The 21,808-nt window shown below is 46.8% G+C and overlaps 1 protein-coding gene across 14 annotated transcripts in view; it reads left to right on the top strand.

Annotated features, from left to right (window-relative positions):
- ARVCF (ARVCF delta catenin family member) overlaps positions 1-21,808 on the top strand; it is a 606,803-nt gene that overhangs the window by 458,799 nt on the left and 126,196 nt on the right. For 11 of the 14 annotated variants that reach the window (XM_053369463.1, XM_053369462.1, XM_053369469.1 and 8 more), the window contains one exon: positions 5,149-5,651. In XM_053369463.1, the coding sequence (XP_053225438.1) occupies positions 5,149-5,651 (503 nt within the window). The remainder of the gene's footprint in view (positions 1-5,148; positions 5,652-21,808) is intronic. The other 3 variants (XM_053369461.1, XM_053369458.1, XM_053369456.1) reach the window with 1 other exon arrangement.

The raw sequence follows: 21,808 nt of genomic DNA, 5'->3' as shown, positions 1-21,808 counted from the left end.
AGGGCAGATTTTTGTTTACAACAGGTGCATTGGGAAAATGCATTTCCTTGTGTCCCTGCAGCCTAGGATTCTGCTGTTGTGGCCTCCGTGAGGCACCAAGCTAGAAAGGGGCTTTCAGGTGGAAAAGATGCACACTTTGTAAAGCAAGCAAGCATTATGCAAGTGGGAGGGAAGTTTGCATACCGAACCAGCATCATCGCTACTTAGATCAATCCAAAAGAAATGCAAGAAAGCGCTACCACAGGAAGCAGCGGGTGAGGGTTGTTGCCTGCTTATAACCCATCCATCTGTTACCCCGCATAAATGCACATTAAAAGCATCTGGCCCCTTTCCATGTGGACCACTCTCATTCTATTTGTGCATCTGGAAAGGGGAAGCTGTTCGAAGCAGAGAGCATCCTTACGGGTTGCTCCTTGTGTGCTGTAGCTTTCTGGGAAAGGCTTCCAAAGTGTTAATCTCATTGTGAAGGCTAGTGGCTGTAAGAGCTAATGGGATGGCGGCAGGGTCTGTAATCCTGTTTGTTTTGCAATAATGGGCTCATTGACGGGAGGCTTTGGTTGGAAAGGGACAAAGTCCGAACAAAGAAGGCCTTAGACACAGTTTAATAGTGGTGGAGTGAGTTATAGGAACTCCAAGCCAGTGTCCCTCTGACTCCAAAGACTATGGTTTCTCTTGTCAATACGCTGCTTCTCTTTTGACAATGACAACCAACCTGCGAGCTTATCGGATTCCTCCAGGCTGTGTCTGGATAGGCAAAAGAAGATATCGGTAGGTATAAAAACAGGGGTTAGAGAGAATGTGTGTGTGTTGTTTGTTTGTTTGTTTGTTTGTTTGTTTGTTTGTTTTCCATAGAACTGTGGAAAAGACACTTCTACAAGTGCCACATAATGTTCCTTCTGCACTTGCAAGAAAGCAATCCTTTATTATAACAGCACCTATATTTTGGAAATCTCGGCCCATTGATATTAGCATCCTGCTTTTAAAAAAATGTGGGGTTTTTTTGTTCTGGCAACCCTACCTAGGCATGTCATTTTAGCTTGTAGGGTTGTTGGTTTTTTTGACATCTGTCTTCAAATTACTGGTTGTATTTTAACTTATTTTTATGTCGCTTGTTTTTAGCATTTTGGGTTTTTTATTTGCAGCTTTGATTAATCTTTTGGACTGGCTATTGCAAACTGCTTAGAGTTCTGTTGTTCTAGGGAGCAGCATATACATTTTGTAGAAGAAATGAAGTGGGATGGGAATGCCCACAGAGCCCCAGAATCATTCCCTGAACACCAAGGATTCTGAAAGATGTGAACAAATAGGCAGTGCCTCTGAGCATGTGAAGAGTGCCTTAACCTCAGCATTGCGTAATGTGCTGAACCTTGAATGTGACTTCTCATCAGACTTTAGTTTGGGTGCCTCCCAGGTTCAGAAGTTAACCAGAGGATGGGAAAGCAGTGTAGCTCATAGTTTGCATGTAGGGAAGTGGGAGAAATATGATTTGGTTTGCACTGAAAGATGACTCTTACCCAATTCCTTGAAACACTATGCACAGCCCTCCTTCGAAATTTACATTTCTCCAAATTTTGCAAGGCTATTCTCCAGCCATTTAATGTGGACTGAAAGGCATACATTAGGGGGAAGTGTGCAGATGTTCCCTGCCTGGAATGTCACAGCCAGAGCAGCCGTCTTGCATGGGGAAGTCTCCCTGGGATCTCTATTTAGGGCTGCCCTGCAGATGCCCAATGCCTGAAACCCTGGAGAACTATTTGGGTGCCCAGGCACCATGGAGCCCACTGCCCCGCACAGTATACGAGATCCAGGAACCACTCGCAATGGCATTATTTTGGTTCAAACTAAGCCACAACTTTATTGATTACAACCGTAACAGGACTTAGGTCTTGGGTATACAGTGGTACCTCGGGATGTGAACAGGATCCATTCCAGAGCCCCGTTCACATCCTGAAGCAAATGTAAGACGCGACTGCGCGTCTGCGCGGGTCGCGTTTCGCCGCTTCCACGCATGCACGTGACGTCATTTTGAGCATCTGTGCATGCACGAGCGGCGAAACCCAGAAGTAACACGCTCCGTTACTTCCGGGTCGCCATGGAGCGCAACCCGAAAATATTTAAGCTGAAGCGTATTCATCCTGAGGTATGACAGTAGCCTGCATTGGAGGGATATGGGTGGCGCTGTGGTCTAAACCACTGAGCCTCTTGGGCTTGCCGATCAGAAGGTCGGCGGTTCGAATCCCCTTGACGGGGTGAGCTCCTGTTGCTCTGTCCCAGCTCCTGCCAACCTATCAGTTTAAAAGCACACCACTGCAAGTAGATGTGGCGGGAAGGCAAACAGCGTTTTTATGCGCTCTGGCTTCCGTCACGATGTCCCATTGCGCCAGAAGTGGTTTAGTCCTGCTGGCCACATGACCCGGAAAGCTGTCTGTGGACAAACACCGGCTCCCTCAGCCTGAAAGCGAGCTGAGCACCGCAACCCCATAGTCGCCTTTGACTGGACTTAAACATCCAGGGGTCCTTTACCTTTTTACCTTATAGCCTGCATCAACTGGCCCGCCTTCTGGTTGATTCTCTAAGGGGCTCAAACCAGTGGCATACCCTGCAAGTGTCCTGATTTTCCAGGGACAGTCCTGGAATTACAAAAGCCATCCTGGCATCTGAACTGATCCTGGAATGTCCCTATTTCCCCTACCAGTGCCGCCGCTGCTGAGCTCGGGGAGGAGAATGAGCCGGTGCTTCTCCCAAGCGAGAGCGGCAGCTGCGAAGGGACATCCGGTTGCCTCCCCATGGCCTCTCCGTGGACACCGCTGCCGGCCTCCTCCCTTGGGTGGCTTGTAGCAGCTGCTGGAGTGCGGGCAAGGCCGAGGCCTCAGATAGGGTGTCCTGGAGAGCCACCTTTGAAAAAGAAAACTGGGGGGCCTAAAGGTCTCCATCCCAGTTTGGGGGTCATCAGGGCAGAAGCTCTGGCTGTTCTGGTTCCTTCTGCCTGGGGCCAAGGGCAACAGCATTGGGAGCGAGTGCGAAACATCTGTTCGCACCATGCGCAAAGAGGGAGAAGGGAAACCCCTGCACCTGTGAGTGGCGTTTAGGCGCTCATTATCCCTGCTTCTTACAAGGAAAAATATTGATGTGAATGTAACATTATTATCTTCCTTTATGCTGCAGAATGGAAACAGCTCTCCTGCATAAAAGCAGACATAATGGCTGTTGAGACAGTGTAAATTGCAGCCCTAAAAACTAATGAATTATACATATTCCAATAAGTGCGTCAATAAAAGGGCCTCTTGGTTTTTTTCCTCCCCTTTTTTTTCTTTTTTTGCTTTCCCATGCTTACCCAAATTCTTCAGGCTATTTCTGTTTATTGATTTCTCCAGCAGCTGAATATAATCGTACGGTGGAAGTGTTTGATAACACAAGCATTAATTGTGGCATCAAAAAAGGCTAATTTGGAGGATTAGTCACCCTGAGAGTCTAACCTCTTAATTTGGTTCAGTCCCTGATTGGATTATATGACCCAGGGGTTAATTAGGGGGTTAGGCCCTCCAGGCGTTCTTGAACTACAAGTCCCATCATTCCTCACCATTCATCATGCTTGGTGGGGCTGATGGGACTTGTAGTTCAACAACACCCAGAAGTCCCGCTGGATCAGGCCAACGGCCCATCTAGTCCAGCACCCTGTTCTCACAGTGCCCCAACCAGATGCCCCAATGGGAAGCATGTAAGCAGGAAACAAACACAAGAGCCTTCTTCCCTCCTATGGTGCTTTTCACCAATTCCACCAATCTCCACTGTCAATAATTTACCGTATTTTTCGCTCCATAAGGCGCACCGGACCATAGGGCGCACCTAGTTTTTAGAGGGGGAAATCAAGAAAAAAAATCTTATTTCCCCCCCCCCCAGCCCCGAAGAGCAACGTACAGGCTGCGCACAACCTCTCCCTGCCGGAGGGGCTGCGTGCGGCTATCCCTGAAGCCTGGAGAGCGAGAGGGGTTGGTGTGCACCAGGCTTCAGCGAAAGCTATCGCTGAAGCCAAGGAGCCTGCATTCGCTCCATAGGACGCACACACATTTCTCCTTAATTTTTGGAGGGGAAAAAGTGTGTCCTCTAGAGCGAAAAATACGGTAAAAATAACAAGAGAAATTAAACATAAACAACTAACACTTCCATGGCTGGCCTTGCTTCTCATTGCTCATAGGCTTCGGCCTTCCTGTCCTGTAAAATATGATGGGTCATCTTTAAACAAGTCTTTGTGTAACTCTGCTGGCCAGTTTTAGAATGTTGTGCTTAAATCTCTGATCTGTAGTAACTCAGATGTAACAATTTATTATTTATACCCCGCTCATCTGGCTGGGTTTCCCCAGTCACTCTGGGCGGCTTCCAGCAGAATATTAAAAACACTATAAAACATCAAACATTAAAAACTTCCCTAAATAGGCCTGCCTTCAAATGTCTATCTGTTTGACATCTGCTGGGAGGGTGCCACCACTGAGAAGGCCCTCTGCCTGGTTCCCTGTAACCTCACTTCTCACAGGGAGGGAACCGCCAGAAGGCCCTCGGAGCTGGACCTCAGTGTCCGGGCTGACCGATGGGAGTGGAGACGCTCCTTCAGGGATACTGGGCCGAGGCCGATTAGGGCTTTAAAGGTCAGCACCAACACTTTGAATTGTGCTCGGAAACGTACTGGCAGCCAATGTAGGTATTTCAAGACCGGTGTTATGTGGTCTCGGCAGCCACTCCCAGTCACCAGTCTAGCTGCCACATTCTGGATTAATTGTAGTTTCCGGGTCACCTTCAAAGGTAGCCCCACGTAGAGCGCATTGCAGTCATCCATACGGGAGATAACTTGAGCATGCACCACTCTGGTGAGACAGTCTGCGGTTAGGTAGGGTCTCTCTAATACAGCGGTTCTCAACCTGTGGGTCCCCAGATGATGTTGGACTACAACTCCCATCATCCCTGAGCTCTGGCCTTGCTAGCTAGGGGTGATGGGAGTTGTAGTTCAACAACATCTGGGGACCCACAGGTTGAGAGAGGCTGCTTTAATATATGGATGGGGTGGGGTCTGGCTTAGCATTCCTGGATGACGCAAGGCACGAATCTTGTTTTAATATCAGAACACCTTCTAATATCTTCCCCTCTTTCTCTTAGCAGGGGTTACGATGACCCGATTGAGACCGAGATTGTCGACGAGAGGATCCCCTATCTGCACGGCAGCTATGCGGCGCCCTTGGCGCAACCCGAACGGGGGAGCATGGCCAGCATTGACCGCCTGGGCAAGCGCTCGCCTTCCATTGACAGTATCCGCAAAGACCCCCGCTGGCGGGACCCCGACCTCCCAGAAGTCATTGCCATGCTCAGCCACCCCATCGATCCGGTCAAGTCCAACGCGGCAGCGTATCTGCAGCACCTGTGCTACGAGAACGACAAAATCAAGAAGGACGTGAGGCACCTCAAAGGCATTCCCATTTTGGTGGGCCTCTTGGACCACCCCAAGCCAGAGGTGCACCGCAAGGCTTGCGGGGCGCTCAGAAACATATCCTATGGGAAGGATAACGAGAACAAGGTGGCGATAAAGAACTGCGATGGGATCCCGGCTTTGATCCGGTTGCTGCGGAAGACGAATGACATGGAAGTTCGGGAGCTCATTACAGGTCAGCACCTCTGTTTGTACCTGTGGGGATATGTTTATTTTTATGGAAAGCTTTTGCTTGCTTCAGCACCAGTCTGCAGAGTTTGCCGCGGAAGTAGGGACCGTAGTCTGCCAACCACTTGGTCTGAATTTATTCCTTGATTTTTTAATCGTTTAGGTAAGGTAAAAAGGTAAAGGACCGCTGGCCGGTTAAGTCCAGTCAAAGGCGCCTATGGGGTTGCAGCACTCAGCTCGATTTCAGGCCGAGGGAGCCGGCCTTTGTTTGCAAACAGTTTTCCAGGTCATGTGACCAGCAGGACTAAACCGCTTCTGGCATAATGGAACACCATGACAGAAACTAGAGCGCATGGAAACGCCGTTTAGCTTCCCACCGCAGTGCTACCTACTTATCTTTTTTTTTTTTAATTGATACAGCAAGAAAAGAAAAAGAAAACACAAATACCAAATTACACACAGGGATAACCATAGACACAGAATTTTCTTAACAAACGATAAAACATAAATTGGTCTTAACATTAAAGACCCAACCTCCCATCTATTCCATATTTTGATTTCATATTTCTTATTGTCAATAAACACTTTTATCGTAATTAAACATTTTCTTAATATATCTTAATTCTTATATCTCTCTTGCAACTATTACTGAAGTTCCTCGAATGCTGCAACAGAGTTTAAACTACTATATTTATATTTCAAATATTCTTTGAAAACCTCCCATTTTGAAACAAATTCCTGTTTTGATTTATTCTTTATTTTTTCTGATGGTACCTACTTATCTACTTGCACTGGCGTGCTTTCGAACTGCTAGGTTGGCAGGAGGTTAATCATTTGCTTGTTGTTGTTGGCATCCGTTTGTCTCAGGGAACAACAGAGGAGTGCGCCTTTGAGGGGTGAGATCAAGCTGTTGGGACACTCGCAGCGCCTGCGGTGGCTGTAGAGACCGATGTGGGAGAGACATGCCATTTATTGATGTATATCTCACCCTTCCACCCAAAGGAGCCTAAACACACACAGAGAGAGGGAGAGAGAGAGTGCAAAAAATATCTAAAAACTATCAGCAATGAAAACGCTTCCAGCACAGTTTTGGGCTGAGGCAAGGATCTCTACTTAAAAAGCATGTTTATTTGTTTGTTTGCTATTACATTTCTATCCCACCTTTCTTCCAAGGAGCTCAAGATGGTCTCAGCTCTTGCTTGCAGGTTTCCTGTAGGCATCAGGTTCATAGCTGCCAACTTTTCCCTTTTCTTGCGAGGAATCCTATTTGGAATAAGGGAATTTCCCTTTAAAAAAGGGGAAAGTTGACAGCTATGATCAGGTTGGTCCCTTTGAGAGCAGGGATGCTGGACTGGAGGGGTCGTTGGCCTGGATTCAGCGGGCTCTTTTTATATTTTATTTCATCAAATTTATATACCGCTTTATGGTAAAAACAAACCAACCGTCAAAGCAGTTTGCAAACTGTGTCTTAGGTTCTTAGCACTCCTTCTCATTGTCCCAAGGCAGCCAGCCAGAGCCTCTTCTATGCCTCTTCCCTGCCTGTCCCCATATTATTCACCCAACATTTGACACTCACTGGGCATGCTCAGTGCTTTTAGATTTCTGCTGCCCCTCCCCACAGTTTCATCCCCCACCCCAAGTTATTTTTGTTTCCCCAAGTGTGCTGGTGCCTCCCTCTTGATGATATTTTGGCTACATCAGGACCAGCACTCAGAGGACTGAGTTTGCATTTAGTATATAAGATGTTCCTTTAACTTGTATGGATTGATTGCTTCAGGTCCTGGATTATTTTGCAGACATTTCTTTAAAAAGGTTCTTCCTTTTTTTAAAAAAAAGAGAGTGAAATCCATTTATTTTTCAGTAGTAATTTGTCAGAGAAGCTAATTTCCCAGAAATATGCACATTTCCTTCCTCGCCCCCCTTTTTTTAAGATTCAGAAATGGAATGGCTGGCCCATAATTTGACCTGCATGGATAACATTTTAATGTTAAATGGTTATCAGGCTTCTCTGCAGTGACAGAATCGCGTCAGAGTTTGCCCTTTCCCCTGTTGAAAGGGGTGGCTGCAGCGGCTTTGAATCTTGATTAATGAATTCATTTTGTGCTCTGAACATGTGCTGTAGGGATTGGGGCCAAACGAACGAAGACACTAGTCATTCTGTCAGGAAAGGCATTAATGGCTTTTTAAAAAATAAACAGCAGATCTGGAGAAGGGTGCCACATTTTGCACCAAGCGCATAAGACCAGATTAGCTGGATCAGGCCCATGGCCCATCAAGTCCATGTTGGCTATTTTTGTGACTCATGCAGAGTGATACAGCTGTTTCACCCTTGAAGTAGACTCCATACACAAGACTTTGAAGATGACTCTTTACTTGCAGGGTGGCCAGCAGTATCATCCTAGGTAAAGGTCAAGGGACCCCTGACCATTAGGTCCAGTCGTGAACCACTCTGGGGTTGCAGCGCTCATCTTGCTTTACTGGCCGAGGGAGCCGGCGTACAGCTTCTGGGTCATGTGGCCAGCATGACTAAGCCGCTTCTGGAGAAACCAGAGCAGTGCACGGAAACGCCGTTTACCTTCCCGCCGGAGCGGTACCTATTTATCTACTTGCACTTTGACGTGCTTTAGAACTGCTAGGTTGGCAGGAGCAGGGACCGAGCAATGGGAGCTCACCCCGTCGCGGGGATTTGAACCCGCGACCTTCTGATCAGCAAGTCCTAGGCTCTGTGGTTTACCCCACAGCGCCACCCGCGTCCCCCATATCATCCTAAGAGCAGCGCAATTCATTTCACTCTCTTGAGCCCAAGAGAGGGTTCTTCTTCCTTCGAAAACTCCTTTGAAGCAGTCCTTAAATTATACCTTTGTCCTCATCAACTCCTATGGGTAGCGTGTTCTCGGAGTCTCCACGCTCAACAAAACAATGGCAAAACAACCATCCAAACGCCAACCTCCACCCCTCCTTATCTAACACACACACATACTTTTAAAGGGAGTTAACCCATTAACAGAGCAACGGTTCAGCGTTTCTGTGACCTTCTGTGGCCACAAGATTTTGCAGCTGTTGCATTACATTATGTAGGTTTTCTTTTCCCCAATGCACTTCATGCTTTGTAAAATGCATTTTCTAATGCATGCAGTACGAATACTAACTGTTATGTACTGAGTTGAATAGTTGAATAGAGCTGAGTTGAGTTGAATAGGATCCAAAAGGCAGCAGTCTGATTGATCCTAGAACAATAGGATTCAGAATGCAGCAGCCTGATTGGTCCTAGAACAATAGGCTCCAGAATGCAGCAGTCTGATTGGTCCACAGGAGCCACCCAATCCAGCTCCAGGTGGAAGTGAATCCGCGACCTGATTGGCCTACAGGAGAATCCCAGAATTAGCCAATCATGTGGGGCCCATTGTATAAATAATTGTCAACGCTGCCCAAGGTCCCAGCTCACACAAGACCAACGCTGCTTCTTGCTCAAGTTAAAAGGTCTTTATTGAAGTTCAGTCTCATTTCCAGACGCGCAGTGCGCAACGCTACATCTATCCATCAGACCGTAGAAGTCCCATCTGAATCTCCTCCCCCCTGACACCAGCTTAAGATTCTAGCCTTACTCCACCTCTTCCTCTGTTCCTTCTTTCTCTGGGTCCTTCTGCTAGTCGGAGTCTCAGCCCTCCGAGATTCTTCTGACGCTGATTCTCCCGACTCTTCCCCCCCCTCTTTCGGGCTTTAGGACCTGGCTCCCAATCCGGGTTTTCTGCTGTCCCGCGCTCCTCCACATTTGAACTTGGCGCGCGCGCGCGCAGCCTCCCACTTTCCTTCTGACCGTTACACTTGTGTCACTGCTCCCCCTTTCGGGGAGGCTAGCTGGACCTGGCCTTCCCTCCGTCTCCCCACTCCCCGATGGAGGAGAAGCTGGTCCTGACTCACGTGACTCTTCCCCCCCACTGTGCTCTGGTGGGGGAACTGGCCCTACTCCTCCGCTACTCCTTTGGGACTCCCCTCTGGTTCCTTGTTTATGGATCGTCCCCCCTGGGACCCCCCTTGCCCTTACCATAGGCGCCCCCTCCTGGGAATCTTCTGATTCGCTGGAGAAGCTCATGGAATCTCTCGGTCCACTGTCATATTCCCCTACGCTCCCCTCTGATTCCTCTCCTCCGCGCTCTATTTGCTCTCTCCCCTGCTCTTCTGCTCCTGAGCCTCTGACAATAATGTATATAAAGCAGACATTCTGGGGGAACTTCCATTCCTCCTCACCACTATGAGCTGAATAAAGAGCATGAAATCCACTCTCGACTCCGAGTATATTTCACTAAGTGTCCAGAATCCTGTTCTCACAGTGGCCAAGCAGATGTTCCAGAGAGAAACCTGCAAGCAGGACCTGAGCAAAAGAGCTCTTTCCCCTCCTGTGACCTCCAGCAGCTGCAAGCCTTTCTGCCTCTGACCATGGAGGCAGAAGATTGCCACCATGGCAGGCAGCCATTGCACTGGTCAACAACAAATTTGTTGTCTGCGTTTTTTCAGATGATTTAGGACAAATCTGATGCGCTGAATGCAGAAATCACATTGGTTTTGCTCAATCAGGTCAAGTTTTTGAGCTATGGCCACATGTCGTTTTTTTACGTTTTTGTTCACATGTACGCTTGTGTGGAGCATTTTAGAAGAAGTTGGTGGGGGTAAAATGCCATGTCGGATAATTGTTTTGATTGGAAATGATTATTTTAATGACAAGAAGTATTCAGGTCCGATAGTTCTGGGTGATTATGTCGAAAAGGCATCAGTTGTTGGAAAAAACATTTTTTTCTCTTAAAAACATATTTAGGATGATATGTGTTGACAAAAATCAGCTGATAATGCCACAAAAATGTAATCGATTTTGTCATAAGATCTGATTTTTTTCAAATCAACATACCACAAAAACCTGACCTGATGGAGAGAAACGGATGCCATTTCCTGATTCAGCAGTGCAAAAATACCCTAAATCAGTTGTAGAAATCTAGACAACATTCAAAAAGTAAAAAATTGTTGCCCAGTGTAGCCCATCCTCCATGAATTTGTCCAGTCCTCTTTTAAAGCAATCCAAGTTGGTAACCAGCCCTGCCTTGTGGGAGTGAGTTCCGCAGTATAACTGCATAAAGAACTTGACCTGAATCTGGCAGCATTCAGCTTCGTCGCTTTCTGCCCCCAAATCTAGAGTTGTTGTAGGAGCTGCCTTGGCCTCAGCAATCTCACAGTATTTATTTAGGCACATCTTGAAACTGAGCTGCAACCAGCAGCAATCCGTTTTCTTCTTATTATTTTACTGTGCTTTCTCCCCTGCTCTTCCTGGCCCCCCCCCAAACTGTGACTTGCATGTGATCTCTTGGGACTCGGGGGGGGGGGGCAACGTTATTTCAGCAGACCATTCTCTCATCCTCAGTGTGGAGAAGAATGAGGGCAGGTCTGATAAGGGAAGTAATACGTTGTGATTCGGCAAGGCAGCGAAAGGTCTTATTTTATCGTGAGCGATAAGGCTCGGCGCAGAACGAATGTTCCCCATCAGAGATACAGGACGTGCGGCTTCTATTATGTGGCTCGGACAGGCAAGCAGAAGTTAGGGGCTTTTAGCGAGCTTTTCCGTCATCGGGTACTTACCGCAATGTAATTTGTGTGGATTATTTGAAAATGCTGCAGTACTGTGGCCACGGGGTCTGGTATTCTCTGCCAGACAAATCCCTAATCCTGTAGGCCAGAAACTCCATTTCTGCAAAGAATTGATTCCAGCTCGCCCTACCTGCGGGTTTACACAGCATATATATATTTTTAACAACTGGGCTTTGTATCTTTAGTTTCCAAAGAGGCTACTGCATTGGGAGCAGATTTCTTGCCTGACCACTTGCAACTTGGGATGTGTGAGCTTCCATTGGATGTGGTGAGGAAGATTCCTGTATTTTATATCTCCCCCCCACCCCACCCCCAAGGAATGGCTGCATAACCAACTTGCTGTCAGAGTTAGACAACATTCACACCATTCATTTAAAGCACTATGATACCACTCAGGGCCGGCCTGCCCATGAGGTGGACTGAGGAGGCTGCCTTGGGCTGCGAAATCTCGTGAGGGTGGCACCCTTAAAGGTGCTTCACCCACCCTACTGCCACCGGAGAAGCGGTGGCTTCTGGTGAGATCTTACGAGAACTTGCAGAACTCTCGTGAGATCTCACAAAGATTGTGAGGTCTCACCACAGCCATCACTTCTCCTCACTTCTCCCACCACTGCCACCAGAGAAGCAAGAAGGAGAGGCTGTGGCTTCCGGCGAGATCTTGTGGACCTCTCGCTAGAACTCACCAGAACCTGGAAGCCACAGCTGCATGATCCCAGTTCATACCCTCCAACTTTCCCTAATGAAAACTGAGACGTCCCATTCCATAATGATAAATTTTACTATTTGTATCCCACACATCTTTTTGGGTTGCCCCAGCAGTCTGGGCAGCTTCCAACAGTTATAACAGCGATCGGGAGGGAGATAAGGGACTCCAGAGATAAAGGAGGCTGCCTGGGAGGGTGAAGGTAAAAGCACATGGATCCTCAGGATTTTTGCACTGCGTCACCCCAAATTCACCATCAGATCACATAGCATGTCCATGCCTACAGCCTGCACCAAAAACACACACGCATCCACTGTGTCATGGGGCCACAAAGGCACAAAAACGTGGTTACAAAGCATGGGTCCACATGGATCCTCAGGATTTTTGCATTGGGCATTTGCCCCCTCTAAAAACTATGTGCGTCTTATGGAGCGAAAAATACGGCATATAAAAACATAATAAAACATTTAAATGGTTTTTAAAAAACACCCTTCCCTACATAGGATTACCTTCAGATGGCTTGAGGGTTTGATTACTCCATACCATCCAACATTTCTTCAGTGAAAATAGGGACATCCTAAGGAAAAGTGGGACATTCCGGGATCAAATCATAAATCTCTAAATCAAGGACATCCCTGGAAAATAGGGACACTTGGAGGGTCTGCCAGTATGCAGGACCTTGGTGGGGGGCTGGCGTTGGGGTGGCAAAAGCTTCCCGTTTTGCCTCAGTTGGCAAAAGAGGATAGGCCACCCTAGATACCACCTTAACAGTCCTGACAGTCCTAGGAACTGTCATTTTTTAAGCTTGCTGAGAATTGTTAGGCGGCCCCTACAGTGGTACCTCAGGTTACATACGCTTCAGGTTACAGACTCCACTAACCCAGAAATAGTACCTCAGGTTAAGAACTTTGCTTCAGGATGAGAACAGAAATCGTGTGGTGGCGGCGCGGCGGCAGTGGGAGGCCCCATTAGCTAAAGTGGTGCCTCAGGTTAAGAACAGTTTCAGGTTAAGAATGGACCTCCAGAATGAATTAAGTTCTTAACCTGAGGTACCACTGTATTCTCCTCCCAGACCTACAATTCTCAGAGTTCCATGTGAAGAGGAATCGACTGTTAAACCACTCTGGGAACTCTAGCTGTAGGAGAGGAACAAGTGTTCTCCTAACAACAAACCATGTCCCCTGTTAAGTTGTGGGTGAACATATCAAATGACACAGCGATTCTTCAAACAGCTCTTGTTTATTCACAGGCCAGAACAGAACTGAACTGAAGGGTTCAGTCAGCCTGCTTATATAGAGCTCCAGGACAACGTAACTGTAACAATTTTCTAAAACTATCCAATCACTGAACGTCACTTTCAATCCCTTATTTGCATAACTATCTACAGTATTCCCCTGCTGGCCCAGGGTGAGAACTTCAGTACATAACATCCCCCTCCCCAAAGAAAATGGCAAAGGTTCTCCTGTATCCACTTCCACATAATACATTTAAAATACTATAATACCACTTTAAGCAGCCATGGCTTCCCCAAAAGAATCCTGGGAGGTGTCAAATTATCCTCCAGGGAGGGGAAAATAATCCAGGTTAGATTTCAAAAAATAAGTGGTTGTCATTGTTCTGAGCCCCCCGCCCATTTTTATTTATTTCTTTAAAAAGCTCCAAACCTTGGAAATTAATTCTGCGAACAAGCCCCTGGCCATGGGGCCTGCAAATTTAATTGTTTGCACACAGAGAACTTAATACGGCGTCTTCTCCTTTCTCAACCATGCAGAGTAACCGTAATCTTCTTTGAAAAGAATAAACCTTATTACAGAAGCCAGTGTTTCATGTTTACAATAGCTGATTTGAAAATGTGTCGAGCTGGAAATCTTCTGCCAATTGGGACGGCAAGTTTGCGAAGAAATCAAAAGAAGATGTCCCGAATGGTGTGCGAAAAAGAAAAAAAGGAAAGGGTGTGTGTGTGTGTGAGGGAAAAAGCCCTTTGGCACATCTCTGCAAAAACTAATATGTATGATCAAGATAATGTTTAAGCAGGGTAGGAAAATGCCTCCTCTGCAAAGCGCAGACAAGAGAACATTCCACCAGAAGAGCCCTCTTTTCTGTAGAGGGGAAATGTAAGTGGATAAAATTATTTCAGCAGGAATGTTGCACGGGGTTTGCTTTTAGGGTGCATTGCAGGTTTTTTGTTTTTGCACCCCCCCACCCCAGTGACAGGGACCCGGGTGGCACTGTGGGTTAAACCACAGAGCCTAGGACTTGCTGATCAGAAGGTCAGCGGTTCGAATCCCCACAACGGGGTGAGCTCCCATTGCTCAGTCCCAGCTCCTGCCAACCTAGCAGTTCGAAAGCACGTCAAAGTGCAGGTAGATAAATAAGTACCGCTCCGGCGGGAAGGTAAACAGTGTTTCCGTGCGCTGCTCTGGTTCTCCAGAAGTGGCTTAGTCATGCTGGCCACATGACCTGGAAGCTGTACGCCGGCTTCCTCGGCCAATAAAGCGAGATGAGTGCCGCAACTCCAGAGTCAGCCACGACTGGACCTAATAGTCAGGGGTCTCTTTACCTTTTACCCCAGTGACAAGGGGATGGAGCAACCCCCTCTATGAGGACAGGGTTGCAACGTTTGGGACTTATTAGTTTCGTGCAGGGTTCTCCAAACTTAGGCCTGCAGCTGCTTTGGGACTACAATTCCCATCATCCCTGACCACTGGTCCTGCTAGCTAGGGATGATGGGAGTTGTAGTCCAAAAACAGCTGGAGACCCAAGTTTGGGAAACCCTGGTTTAGAGAAAAGGAGAATAAGAGTTGACACAGTAGAAGTATTTAAAATTATGCATGGCATGGAAAGTGAAAAGTTTGTCTCCCTCTCTCATAACACTAGAACCCATTCCTAACTGGTGAGATGGTATTTTTGTGAAGCATCCTAGAATTGCAAGCTTGTGTTTCATTCTGCAACATCTTCATTTTATTTGTAAGCCGCCTTTCCAGTTAAAAACACTGCTCAAGGCAGCTTACAACATGACAAGATTTACATTGTAGCACCCTGCTTGTGGTTAACGCTTAGCTGGAATGAAATATTCAACGCAGCAATAGAGAAATTAAAATAATAATTTATTTGTCAGACAAATAAATGAGAGGCACAGTGGTATATGGTTACCAAGCTCTGGCCTGGCTTCCTGCCCTTATGGCCAGCACTTATATTCCCTCAGCTCAGCCCCCTTGCTCCTCCTTTGGCTGCCTCTGTCCAATCAGCCTGGTTAAAATTCCTATTGGCTGTTTGCTAGAACCAATCATAAAAGATACACCCATTTCCTATTACCTTTTATGGGAGACAAAGAGCTATATTTCCTTCTATTTATAATTGGCAAATAAGTAGTCATATATCTTACATTTACCTCGACCAGGCACCTTAATTACCAAATAACCTTTTGCCCTAGACTAGGCGCCTTAACTAACATTTCATCTTTTGCCCTATTGCCCTATTCACTCCAAAACAGATGGTGGCTAATTTTATCTGAACAGATCTTTTTGTTCACCTTCCCACACATTATCAATGAAAGATCTCCTTCTTTGGAGGTCATCAAGCAAAGGCTCGACAACCATATGTCAGGAGTGCTCTGATGGTGTTTTTCTTGCTTGGCAGGGGTCTGGACTCAATGGCCCTCGTGGTCTATTCCAACTCTTCTATGATTCTATGATTCTATGATTTCTTACTTTCTAAATCCTTTGCATAATTACATTTAAGCCAATATTTCATACATAACATATATAGATTTTTAGAAGCAAAGATCTTGTCTAAGTAAAAAGGAACTTAGTAAAAGCTAGGTTCTCTAAGTTCTCTAAATTCTCTGAAGCTTCAAAAGCAGCTTCAGAGAGAAGCCTCTTCCCTAGCCAGCTGCTGTTTGTATTAGCTCTTGCCCTTTTAACCTTAGGAAGATGTGGCTCAAGTTTAATGGGAGGCACAATAATTATTACTATTTAATTGTGTTTTTGCAACCTTGATTGTATTCTATAATTTGTATGGTCAGTGTGACCTTTTGCTCCCAGCCTGTTTTATGACCGCAATAAACCAAAGGGGCCTCTGACAAAGACCTTGCCTGCTGGTTTCCTGTCTCGAAAGAAACATTTGTGAATTTAAGCTCATTTTTAGAATACAGGAATCTGATCAAAATATAAGCCTTGATTAAAATGCAGGCTATGATCAGATGCCTCAACATAATCACAAAAGTCATAAACAATAAATAAACCACACGAAAAAAATGCACAAGCAAATGGAAAACAATTTCCACATAAATCAAAATCTAAAACTAAGACTACAGCATTAATATCACAATTTAAAATGACATAGGTAAAAAATAACAGCAATTTTTTATTTAAAAAAAAAAACACAAAAAAGGATCCCTCTCTGTCCAGCAACAGCGGCAGCAGTCCTTTATGCAGCCCGTCAGGCCCCTCCCTGGTGGGAGAGGTTGTCGCAGTGCAAGTGCCCTGGCTAGATCAGCTCCCCAAGTGTGTTTGCCCTGCCCTGCCCTCCCCAACGCTTCGCCCCTCTGCCATGTGGCAAGTAACAGTGACCCATCTGCCAGGATGCTACCATAGCATCTCCATCTCCACTGTTTATGCATGCTGCTTATTCATGCTGGTCCCCCCGCTCTCTCTTTAACATAAAGGTAAAGGGACCCCTGACCGTTAGGTCCAGTCATGGACGACTCTGGGGTTGCGGTGCTCATCTCGCTTTATTGGCCGAGGGAGCTGGCGTTTGTCCGCAGACAGCTTCTGGGTCATGTTGCCAGCATGACTACCGTAAGTCTCTTCTGGTGAACCAGAGCAGCAGACAGAAACGCCGTTTACCTTCCTGGCGGAGCGGTACCTATTTATCTATTTGCACTTCAGGCCTGATGATCAGCGTGCTTCAAAGCAGCATAGGCAAGGCCCTCTGCAAGTCATGTGCGGTGCTTTGAAGTCCTGAAGGTATTACCTGAGGAAGAGGGAAGATAGAGATCCTACCCCTGGAAACCCAACAGGAAGGATGCCCTGCAACATTTTATTGCAGACCTGCTCATTCCTGGTGCTTGAGGGCCTTTGACAAACTCACAACTCCCTTGCCAGACAGATTGCAGATCTTCTAGTTTTAAAGGAATTGGCCTTACATTGTTTGGCCGCTATATAAATAAATGCTTCATAGCAGAAAATAGTATGTTCTGTGAAAATACCCACAATATCGGCTCATTGACTGGGATCGCTGTGCTTAGGGAAAAACAAAACAAAACCCTTCAGCTGGTAATGGATTCCGGATTAATTACTCATTTTCTTGTTCTCAGTGGCTAGCCGTCAGGAGCTAATTTATTCCTTTTTATTTCTATTATATTAATTTGTTTAAATGCTAAAGTGACTTGCTTTTTTAAAAAACAAAATCTATGTTACTATAATTACCACTGTGCCTTGTGTGGACATAAGCTGCAATGTAGTGAGTGAAGTGATTCAAGGAAATAAATACAGTGATTAACGTCCCTGCTGGCAGTAACAGAGGAAAGGGCAGGTTACAACTGATTATTGGAGTCAGGAAGTTTAGATTATTGGAGCCAGGAAGCAGGGTGTTTGTGTCCCCCACTTGGCAAAAGGCCGCCCTCTATTTGCAACTCTGTAGTTTAGAGAAAAAGCGACTGCTGCTATATTTGCACCATACATTTCAAGCATTATGGTATCACGTGAAGCAGCTTCCCCTCCAAGGAATTCTGGGAGTTGTAGTTTCTTACGGGTGGTGACAGCTGCTAGGAGAACCCTGTACCTACCCACCCACCCAAAGCTGCCCAGAGTGGTTTAACATTAAGTCCCTCTTCCCAGGAAACTCTACATGCCATGAGCAGTGTGGTTACCGCTGCTGGCAAATTCACCCGTTTGAACCCTTATGAATCCCACTGCCCCCCAAATTGCCAAAATGCTCCCCTCAGATTCTCACCAGGGATCCAGTCACATATTGGCAGATCCAGGTTCTGCGATTAAGGTTGATCTGGAGGTCTCGCTCAGCGAACCCATCTGTTGGATGCCATTGGAGCCAGTGTGGTATAGTGGTTAAGAGCGGTGGACTCGTAATCTGGTGAACCGGGTTCGCGTCCCCGCTCCTCCACATGCAGCTGCTGGGTGACCTTGGGCTAGTCACACTTCTCTGAAGTCTCTCAGCCCCACTCACCTCACAGAGTGTTTGTTGTGGGGGAGGAAGGGAAAGGAGAATGTTAGCCGCTTTGAGACTCCTTCGGGTAGTGATAAAGCGGGATATCAAATCCAAACTCTTCTTCTTCTTCTTCTTCATCTGTTCAGCTGGGATTCCTACAGTTCTACAATTCCTACAACTCTACAATTCTATGATTCTGTGAACCCACTTCCTCCAAATATTGGGCTCTTTGCAACAAGGAAAGGGATTGGGGAAATACACTATAATGTGTGGGATAGCTATTCCTTTGACACGTCATCTAACCTCTCTTCAAATGTGTAAAAGCGAATGTTCATAAAATAGCCAGTGTCATTGAACTGCCCTGCAGACAAATTGGAGTGAATGTTCAGTAAACAGGGCATCTAGAACCACCTAAAGCCAGAGTAGGGAACATTTGGGCCTCCAGCTGTTGCTGAACTACAACTCCCATCAGCCTTAGCAAGCATGGCCAATGGGCAGGAATGATGGGAGTTGTAGTTCAACAACCTCCAGAGGGCCATGGGTTCCCCACACCCGGACTATAATGTCCGGCTAAGGAGGAGGCAAGTTCAGCACCGACCTTGCTTATCCTTTTCCCACTCGCCACTCTCAGCCACCCTATTGGGCTTTCAAGATGTGCGCTGAGCAGAGCTAATGTGTAGCAAACTGCCCCCCTGGAAATGTACACCTAGTCACTGTATCCTATACCCCAAAGCAGGTAAAGGGACGCGGGTGGCGCTGTGGTCTAAACCACTGAGCATCTGGGCTTGCTCATCAGAAGGTCGGCGGTTCAAATCCACATGATGATGGTGAGCTCCCAATGCTCTGTTCCAGCTCCTGCCAACCTAGCAGTTTGAAAGCACACCAGTGCAAGTGGATAAATAGGTACCACTGCAGCGGAAAGGTAAATGGCGTTTCTGTGTGCTCTGGCACTCGTCACAGTATCCCGTTGTGCCAAAAGAAGTTTAGTCCTGCTGACCACATGACCTGTCTGTGGACAAACGCTGGCTCCCTTGGCCTGAAAAGCGAGATGAGCCCCTCAACCCCATAGTCGCCTTTAGACTTAACCATCCAGGGGTCCTTTACCTTTTTCTTACCCCAAAGCAGGCCACAAGCAAAATCCCAAGTTGGATGCGCCAAAGCTGTTTGGCTCAGCTAAATTTAAAGGAGCCCCTTTCAGAGGTCACTTTGCAGAGAGGAATGTTTTATATCACCAAAGATCTGTTAGTCATCTGGGTCTGTTGGGCTATAGTTGAAGTGCCACTTAACCGCTGGGGAGCTGGGAGATAAAATTCCTGCTGGCACATGCTACCTACCTAAGAATGGCCCTAAAAGGATTGCAGCCTAAAAGCAGATGCCCTTGGGACGTGTGGGAAGCCACAGACAAGTAGCGACAAGGGTACCGGCTATAGATTCCAGGGAACCTTTGGCCCAGCAAATGATGGAGTCGCAGCTCCCATTGTCCCTGAGCATGCAGAGTTGGAGTCCAGCAACATCTGGAGGGCTGGAGGTCCCTGACCCTTGACATACCGTATTTTTTGCTCTATAGGACACACTTTTCCCCCTCCAAAAATTAAGAGGAAATGTGTGTGCGTCCTATGGAGCGAATGCAGGCTCCTTGGCTTCAGCAATAGCAACGCGAAGCCTCCAAAGCGCAAAGGGAGCGCTCCGTCCGCACTCCGGAGGCTTCACGTTGCTTTTGCTGAAGCCTGGAGAGCGAGAGGGGTCGGTGCGCACCGGAGGCTTCGGGTGAATGCACCTTGAACGCACAGAATGCACCTTGTTTTAGAGGGGGGGGAACAAGAAAAAAAATTCTCCCCCTCTCTGCGCAGTGCCCCTTCAGCAAAGTGGCAGGAGAAATGGAAGGGGCTCCGCTTCTCCTGCCACTTCGCTGAAGGGGCGCTGAGCAGAGAGGGGGAGAATATTTTTTTCTTGTTCCCCCCCTCTAAAACAAGGTGCGTCCTATGGTTGTGTGCATCCTATAGAGCGAAAAATACGGTAAGTATCAGCTTGGTCCAACCAGTTTTCTTTCCCTACTGGTTCAGGCAGGTTGTAGGGTTGACTGGTTTTCTTGCATACCAATCACAACATTACATAATCTGTCATAATTATTTCTGGTGTCCTCACAGAATATTGATCCTTAAAATAGGCCTACCATATTCACATTGAGGCATAGAATCATAGAACTGTAGAATTGGAAGGGACTGTGAGGGCAGGAATCTTTTGCCCCATGTAGAGCTCAAACCCACAGCCCTGAGATTAAGAGTCTCATGGATTACAAGCAGCTAGCTATGGCTGAACCACTGAGCCTAGGGCTTGCCGATCAGAAGGTTGGCGGTTTGAATCCCCGCGATGGGGTGAGCTCCTGTTGCTCGGTCTCTGCTCCTGCCAACCTAGCAGTTCGAAAGCACGTCAAAGTGCAAGTAGATAAATAGGTACCACTGCGGCAGGAAGGTAAATGGTGTTTCCGTGCGCTGCTCTGGTTCACCAGAAGCGGCTTAGTCATGCTGGCCACATGACCCGGAAGATATCTATGGACAAACGCCAGCTCCCTCAGCCAGTAAAGCGAGATGAGTGCCGCAACCCCAGAGTCATCCGCAACTGGACTTAATGGTCAGGGGTCTCCTTACCTTTAACTTTGGCTATGGTGCATTTTGCGGGAGGCAGTGGAAGACAGGAGTGCCTGGTGTGCTCTGGTCCAGGGGGTCACGAAGAGTCGGACACGACTAAGCGACTAAACAACAACAACAACATGGTGTATTTAATCGAAAGTGGTAGCACTCACGCACTGGAATTCCCTGCCTATCAACATCAGGCAGGTGCCTTCTCTATAGTCTTTTTTGGTGCTCGCTTAAAACATTTGCCTTTAGGCAAGCCTATCCAAATATGTAGAATGCTGACATGTGTTTAGGTCTGCTTTTTCACTTGGCATTAACTATTATTATTTTGTGAAGGTTTTCAGTACAGTGGTACCTCGGTTTTCGAACATAATCCGTTCCGGAAGACCATTCGAGTTCTGAAAAACTCAAAATCTGAGGTGCAAAGGGCAGTCTGAAAATTCATTGGAGAAAATTGAAAAAACCCCTCAGTGGAAGCCATTCGACTTCTGAGGCACCTTCGAAAATGGTAGCATTTACTTCCGGGTTTTTGGCGTTCGAAAACCGAAACATTTGGCTTCTAAGACGTTCGAAAACCGAGGTACTACTGTAGTTGATTTCAACTGTTTAGTAGACAAAAATCGTGAGAATTGCTATTTTGAAAATCAAAAATACCTGGCAAGTAATGACTTGATATTAGCTTTGGGGAAATGTGTGGCCTTTTGGAAAGGTTACTTTCTGCCTGGCCTGCCCCTAGGAAGTTTTCAGCTGGCATCTCCGATTAAATTTCCAGTTGGCCACTTAGGTCTCAGGTACATAATTCTGCTGAGAGCTTGCTTTTTTTTTTTTTTTTTTTTGCAGGTTGTGGGTGTCCCTGCAGCATGCTAAGTAAAGAAAAGAGGGATTTCAAAATGGAGAGTTTTCACTTGGGATGCTCATGGGTCTTGCTTAGCATTTATATAGCAATTTTGGGGGAGGGGTGGCGTTATTACTTTGCCGTCTCTCCCTCCTCCACCCTGACAGTTACTCTGGGAAGTAGATTAT

Source organism: Podarcis raffonei, chromosome 16 (genome assembly GCF_027172205.1).
Source record: "Podarcis raffonei isolate rPodRaf1 chromosome 16, rPodRaf1.pri, whole genome shotgun sequence".
In the NCBI taxonomy this organism is placed as follows: domain Eukaryota; kingdom Metazoa; phylum Chordata; class Lepidosauria; order Squamata; family Lacertidae; genus Podarcis; species Podarcis raffonei.
The sequence above is the reverse complement of the archived record's forward strand: the minus strand, read 5'-3'. Positions and strand labels throughout refer to the sequence as shown.